This window comes from Hyaloscypha bicolor (assembly GCF_002865645.1).
Source record: "Hyaloscypha bicolor E unplaced genomic scaffold K444scaffold_162, whole genome shotgun sequence".
Lineage (NCBI taxonomy): Eukaryota > Fungi > Ascomycota > Leotiomycetes > Helotiales > Hyaloscyphaceae > Hyaloscypha > Hyaloscypha bicolor.
The window spans coordinates 31,913-39,440 of NW_020194664.1; the positions used below are offsets into that span (position 1 = coordinate 31,913).

The 7,528-nt window shown below is 44.6% G+C and overlaps 2 protein-coding genes across 2 annotated transcripts; one reads left to right on the plus strand and one right to left on the minus strand.

The window, feature by feature from the left end:
• The first annotated feature begins 2,640 nt into the window (after nucleotides 1-2,640).
• K444DRAFT_571971 (uncharacterized protein) lies at nucleotides 2,641-4,691 on the plus strand. Its single transcript, XM_024877339.1, has 3 exons — nucleotides 2,641-2,928; nucleotides 2,992-3,656; nucleotides 3,709-4,691. Exons 1-3 carry the CDS (start codon nucleotides 2,684-2,686, stop codon nucleotides 4,503-4,505), a joined length of 1,707 nt encoding a protein of 568 aa, XP_024730080.1. The 5' UTR covers nucleotides 2,641-2,683; the 3' UTR covers nucleotides 4,506-4,691.
• A 191-nt stretch (nucleotides 4,692-4,882) lies between these two features.
• On the minus strand, nucleotides 4,883-7,315 carry K444DRAFT_571974 (HET-domain-containing protein). Its single transcript, XM_024877340.1, has 2 exons — nucleotides 6,742-7,315; nucleotides 4,883-6,664 (listed from the first exon to the last, which is right to left on the minus strand). Exons 1-2 carry the CDS (start codon nucleotides 7,196-7,198, stop codon nucleotides 4,899-4,901), a joined length of 2,223 nt encoding a protein of 740 aa, XP_024730081.1. The 5' UTR covers nucleotides 7,199-7,315; the 3' UTR covers nucleotides 4,883-4,898.
• Between the last annotated feature and the right edge of the window lie 213 nt (nucleotides 7,316-7,528).

Consider the following 7,528-nt stretch of genomic DNA (forward strand, 5'->3'; position numbering starts at 1 on the left):
AGATAAACTTAATAATTCTATTAGTACTACTTTCAAAAGTAAGAAAGAGGTTTCGAAAATAATATATTTAATAATAAATAATATCTATCTTAACATACCTAGTTACTTCATAACCGGCTTGTTTAACTATCCTATATTATTAGGAGCATTACTAATAAAGGGCCATTCCTGGGTAAAGTCCTAGATTATTAGGAACTATACGGGTATTCTTCCGGCCTATATATTATTCACATACTCTATATTTATTAGGATAACTTACTTAAGAATCCCATTCCGCACAATAGCGGTATTATATCTACTAGTCGGCTTCTCGAACTCTCCTAATATTGGCAGCTGCCCTAAGGCTATATATGCCCGGACTATATATCGGAGCTAGTAATAAGCTTAAATATACAGTCGGTCACCATTTCTATTAGTATCTCCTATATAAATATCGGCCATATTTATACCATAAGATATAAGCTTCTAATAGTACTACTCTAGCATTTCTCTCGGCAGAAACTCGTTAATATCTATATTAGTATATGAGTAAACTATTCATATAGAGCTATACAAGGTTATATTACTTACCCTAAACTAAGTAATTATTAAGGATTATATTACAAAGCTCTATATCTATAGGGTAACCCTAGCGCTATGCCCCGCCTGGGGGCCTCATATATAGTCTAAATAGCTTACCGGCTACCATATTAGGCCTAGATCTGTCTTTTCTAATCTTATAGATATTTCACAAGTCCGTAAACCTATATATTTTATTTTGGATCCGCTATATATAAAGTACTAGTAAAGTAATCCGGTCCTATAGGTATTAGTAATTATAACCCCCGGTATAGGCCAGTTCCTGAAAGTAGTTCTATATATACCAATTAGAATTAGTTATATAATCCGGTACTATAATACTAGACCTAATAGCCTTAATAAAAAGCGGTATAATTATTAGTATCTAATACTCCCTCCTAATAATAGAAAGAATGAGGGGCAGATATAGGGAAACGGAATTACTTATATACTACCGGTATAGCTAGTTCTTCTAAAGCTCCTGCTACCAGGATTCAACCCGCTAATTCTCGATGCTTTTCCCAGAAATAAAGCAGTTCTCTATATATATAACTAACGGATCGGCTATCTGCGAGAATGCGAAGTATACTTCGGTAATAAGAAGGAGTTCAGAGCCTCAATTAGCCCTAAAGAAGTAAGGGTAGTAGCTTATTTGAGTACAAATCTAAAGATACTACTATATAACCGAATAGGTAGTCTAATTAGAGATTCCGATATATACCCAGATAATATTATATAAATAAGTATTAATACAAGCATATATCTCGATCCCAAATAGTAATAGCTTATTATATCTATTAATTAACTAAATCCAGTCCGGCCCAGGTATAATATATTCTCCCTTCTTAGACTATATCCGTCATATTCGTAGTATAATTACCTCGGGATCCAGGAGTCATAATATCGCATATAAGCTCTCCCTATAAATAATAAAATACGTTAGTAAACAAGGCCCTAACCTTCCAAGCTAGGGCAAAATAGTAAAGTATAGAAAGACTAACCGGGTTACTAGTAAACCTTATTAACGGAAGTATACGTATAAATACCGCCGTCCATAACCTATAACCCGCCTATTATTTAGCTCACTCTATAGTATTATAAACAGTTACTCGTCCGCCGCTTGCCTATCTATTATAGTCATACGGCAAATAAGACTAAGCTTCTTGCATATACGGACAACTCTAGTAATTAAAGCTATATAACCGTAATCCTCAAGATCCTCAAGCATTTCCTTATCTATATCTCCCAGATAATACAGGATTATAATCTACACACGAAGGAAAGGCATATCTACTATTTGAGTACGTATTTAGACGTTCTATTCTTATAGTTACCGTCGGACCATATACGGATCGACTAAGATTCTATATAAATCTTTTAATCTATTCGTAATTTCTTCTTAATTAATGTTCGTACGAGCCTATTTAGTAATAGCTTCGCAATATGGTAATAGATTTATTAAAAGTCGTGGCATTATTTTAATAAAATCCACCAAGTTATTTTAATAGGGATTAAGTTCAGGATACACTTCACTATCGCGACGTACTTTCTAGTAACGTAAGCGCTAAAAAACTCGAGTAACGTTACCCCCACGTGATTTTATTAATTAATTACCAAAAAAAAGTAATTAGCCGGCTTCTCAGTTATTTTAATAGTTTAATTTTCTTATTTCTAATCTCGGGAATATTAAGGAAGTTATTAGACCCTATTAATAGCGTTATCCTAGAAGGGCTTATAGCCTGTGGTCACCTGACCACAGTAATTTGCAATAAATACTCAATTTTACATTATACTACCCGGCCCAATTTTGGTACGATTTCACGCGGTAGTATGGGCTCTCACTTCGTTAATTAGACAAGCAAGTAGCCTTACTATTATTGCGTTATCCAAGCCGAAAGTCACGTGTGGGTGCTATACCCCTAATTAGGAATTCTGCCTTGGGGAGGAGGGGGGTGTGCGGGGCGCCAGTGCGAAAATCAGAAAATCAGAAAATCACTTTTCGCTTCTCGGATTTGTCCGCTAGCTAGCTGTGGGCCTCAGTAGCAGAGCGACGACGACCGCCAGAAAAATGACTCTCCTATCAAATTTCCGACGCCTAATACTTCAGCCAAAGGAGACAGGGCGAATGATGGCCACACCAACGCGAAATATACCTCTTCCGACAGGAGATATGTCTTTTACTTCTTCTCCGCACGAGGCAAATCACCAACGCCATTACCTACCCGCCATAGAGCATGCAAGGCTGGAGGCGGCCTTAAAGGGTAGACCTTTGCCCAATGTCCTCCCGCACAGCATTGAAGCCGGCAAAGATCCATACTACATCGGAAACGCATATAGGCGACTGCAGTACAACCCATGGCACTTAGATACGCATGTTTTTTTCCCCTTCCTGCAGCAGCAGCAGTGTTAAGCCAGCCAGCTAATAGCCCCCAGCTCTGAACGGCCTTACCTAGACTATATCAGAAAAGTGATGCGCGGCTGGCCACATCTTGAGTATCTTGCAGACTGGATGCAAATCACTACGTCGCCTCCAAAGTGGAAGCATCTGCCAAAGACCAGCCGCGACATGCGAGCGCAGAAGACATGTGTGGCCATTATTGATTTCTCTGTGGAAGCCAACGAAAAGCCAAAAACCACCTTTATCGGAACCATCGGGGAGCTCAGAGAGCTTTTCGATGATCCTCAGTTCAGCCATGCACCTGATCATCCCCGGCTTTACATTATGGAGGATCTCTCTCGGGACATGGTTGAAGAGTTTGGTTCTAGGTATGACGTTGATCCTTTGTTGTGGCGCGGTCATATCAGCGATTATATGTGGTACAAGACTAAAGATCCTTGGGTCGAACTTGACGAGCTACCGCACCTAGTCAGAGAGAAGACCTTCTACAACTTCCGTTACATACATCCCCGCTACTTCGAGGACAAGGAGTCTCACAGCAGGGCGACAATTGAGGCCGGCAAGATGAACGTCCTCAGGAGCCTAGATAGTGACCAATACTCGGAGAGACTGCCTGACAGCGAGGAACGAGTCTTCCTGTGTCGAAGCAAGGCTTCTCTATGGATTCAGCCGCGGCGTAATGGCAAGAATAACACTTTTGGTATGTAGGTCAATCGTCAAAGTACATAAGCATTCCACTAATCGAGATTAAGGCATTCTAGTTGTCGACCCGACCTTTCAGGAAGGCTACCCGTTGTGGTCTGGGTATCGTAACTTTGAGGAAACGCCAGAGCTCCAGGCTATAAACTTGACGGGACCGCCTAGAACATCACTCTTTCAAGACGTCGTCTATTGGGCCTCGAAGATGGGGGCAAGTGACTTGGATGCCCTCGCAGCAAATCCCCGAAATTTGGCGTTGTCCATCCTGACTATAATCGCCTCAGAGTGGCTGACCGTTCTGCAATACTTGCGCACACGTCTCACCCAGCTCGAATGGATGTTAGAGATTCCAGACTTCCGCGCGCCCTACCGACTTGACGAAGTCCTTGGTCGGCTACATCCCTGGCACCGATATCTCCCATTCTACCGGCGATGGGTGCGCGATGTCCTCCGGAGTATCTTGCACAAAGACGACCTCGATATGCAATCCCAGCATAACCAGGCCCTCTTTAAGCTGCGGGAGGACTTCCTAGTCATCCAAGAGGAATTTGAGATCGCGCAGGCGCAGCTGGACAACATGACGAACCTTGTCACAGCAATCATCTCGCTCGAGGAGAACAAGCGCATGGCGAACCAGAACAGCAACGTGACGCGGTTGACCTACCTTGCGGTTGTATTTGTGCCCATGTCGTTTGTCACGGGCCTCTTCAGCATGACTACCGACGTTTCGGCCCTAACACAGACATTCTGGATATTTTTCATAGTAGCTATCCCACTATCATTTGGGGCTCTCGCTGCTGCTCAGTGGATCTACCTTAGGGAATGGGTGAAGAGGCAATGGCGAAAGTGACTGCGCAGGAAATGGAGTTTGGATAGCCTATAGAATAGCAAAAGCAGTGAGGCTCTCCCGCATAAGATTAGTTTTAGGGGTTGTAGCGATCTTGCTCGTTATTGCGGATAGAGTTGATATTGGCGCACCCAACTTGGACAACGAATTTACGAGAACATCTGACTTAGTATCATATTGTCATTGCCCCAATAGATGTGGGTTTAAATAGCAGTGATGTCCAGATACGTGACTAATCTCCTGCAACATCTACAATGGGGAGATCAAGGTCCACACGAGTGGGCACGGCTTCGCTTTCTACAGACGTTTGACAGAGAGAGTTGTATGGGGACTGGAGACTACATTAACGACACTCCTCAAGAGGCGAGAAGGTTCGCAATCGATCGACCTTATTGACTATTTAATCGTGACCATTGTCATCGGTAAGTCATTCCAAAAGTCAAGCTCTCTAAGTCCTAGGACAATTCCAGCTCTAGTATAGAACTCCCCTTCTTCCGTGTTGACCTTTCGTAGCAGAAGCGCAGCATACGTCGATAGGAGGAACACCGTAAACTTTTCCTTTGATTGCCCTATGGCCACCTCATCGTCTTCAATCCAACTGTCGTTATCTTCATCCAGAGAGCCACTATCGCCCTCCGGCAGGTCGATCGGACTAAAATGCTGGTGGTCGATTTGGTAATCTAGATTTACTGATACTGAGGGCCTGGTAGAAATCAGGGGTATTTTAACCCAAAAGTGCTGGGTCTCTCCGTGAGACTCATCACTCCTCATCAAGATTAGCGTGGCCTCTTGCTTAAGACCGCTGAGGATGAGGAACCCGCTTTCGCATTCCCCGAACTCGTCGTCTCCCTTCCACTTAATGTGGCAGTCAATAAGATCAAACAGCGGCTCGTCTTCTTCCGAAGAACGTAACAAGTAGTAAGAGGGGTGCGTAACTGACGCCCACGACCAGCTCGGAGCAACAAAGTTGCCACTCGCCAATGCCTCCCATGACTCGCGCGTGTGTTTTTCGCCGCTGGCATGCCACGTCAGGTCCTGCGCTAGGGTTTCTTTCCACAGTCCCGCAAAGTAACTCCCACACTCCGACGGCTGGTACTGGCGCGCGATACCCCCAATGGCCCGCAACCTATCCCTGGGGAATTTTAGGTCTAGTCGACCATAGTCCGATACCCGGTCGCGAAACGACTTCCATTTAAAGCGGAGGTCGCCTTGTGGGACTTTAACATCTCGTGGGGCCGTGCTTGTACACAAATATGCCGTCTTCATCCACTTTCCCCCGGCTAGTTTGTTCCGTTGGCCTTGCTTGACCGTTGCTACGGGGGGGCCCGGTTGATCAAGGAAGCCGCACTGACACGCGAAATCGGCCTCGCACTCCCAGACCAGGTCGTTGTCGCAGAAGTGAATGATACGAGGGGATAGTATTCTCTCTTGATATATCCATGCCCGTGTGAGAAGGCGTGGTTCTTCGAATTCTTTGGTCATAGAAAAGGGTTTGTGGTCGAATCGTTTTCTTATAAAAACGGGAACGGTCTCTCTGGCTATGACCACTTCTGGTGTTCTTTGGTCTGCGGTGGGTTGAAATAAGGTAAGCTGGTGGCTATTCGTGAACGGTTCAGGCTTCAGAACCCCCGAGTCGTTATCTATTGCACTGGTAGCCGCGATGGTGATGTACGAATTCTTATAAATTTCCGCCATATTGGAAGCCTCGGCGCGCCAGATTTCCCTATCGTCTTGGATGAGACACAACGAGTCGATCCATAGGTAGCGGATGCCCAACAGCCTCGTGATTTGGATCGCGTCCTTGTATGTAGCGGAAATATTCTCCCACGGGATCTTTTGCAGGAAATCCTTCCGGTTAGTTGTTGTCGTGCAGATAGGATCCGTGTTTCCCCAGCAGTGACTGAGCGTTGCCCATTCCCCCTTTTTATTTTTCTTTGGCTCATAGAGGCGGACGCGCGTCTCGAGAGGCTCTTCTTCCGGATACCAGAGATCCAAAACTCTTTTAGGGAGGAGAAACTTGGTTTTGGTAGCGTTATAGCATGGATGCTCTTGCTCGTCGTCGCATATCTTCATCTGCTTTTTCACCCAAGCTATGCTTGCTGAAAGGTTCGACTTGGAAGCTCCGGTGACATGAGGTCTCGTTGGGATGCCGAACAAGGGTGCTGAGAAAGTCATCATTAGCACTAGCGCTCTTCTAAAATCCGGGCAGGACATAAAAACATTAAAGGCGAGTACCTACGATCAGCTCCCCTTCCTGACCTGTAAAATTCATATGTTACCCAGTGATCTCCATCATCCTCTTTACGCAGACACTGGAGAAAGAGTTGGCCACCATTGTAAGGTTTCTCGAGGCGCAAGTTAATTGAATTGCCCGTCGCCCTAGCGTCGAGTGTTGCAAATAACGCCGCCTGCCATATCATGTCGCACGCCATACATTTCTCGGCCGATTTCTTCAGATCTATGAGCGAGATTTCCCAATTCCATACTTTCTTGTCACCACTAGAAGGATGCGAGTGACAAAGCTGGCAGCCGCATATAGAACATGGACTTCCAGTAGCCTTGTGGCGGACATATCTGTCGATTTCGAGGTAGGTATCCTCCCCATAGTAGTGGTAAATTGTCTTCTTGAAGGAGTCGAGGGGAAGGTTGTCCGGCATCCATTTATCATCAGATTCCTCACCGTTTTGTGGGTCCATAACTAGCTGCGGTTCTCTGTCCTTACGTCCTCCTACTCAAGTTATTGCGAGTACGAGGCGTCACGTTAGCGTATTTGGGTATGGATTCTTTGACGGTGCCTCTTTCCTAAAGAGAAGATCGAGAGATGAGAGATAAAGCAAGAGTAATAACTTGGGCGCAAGTTATATTAGGGTAAGAGGTCGCTGCCTAATTCGCTTAGCGATTAATGCCTAACCTAACCTTAACTTGATTTGTGTTGCAATGTTTTGGAGGTTGACGACTTAATTTTTCAGCTTACGCAGGGTAAGCACTCTATATATACATCTGGTATATAAACTACAGTATACCAG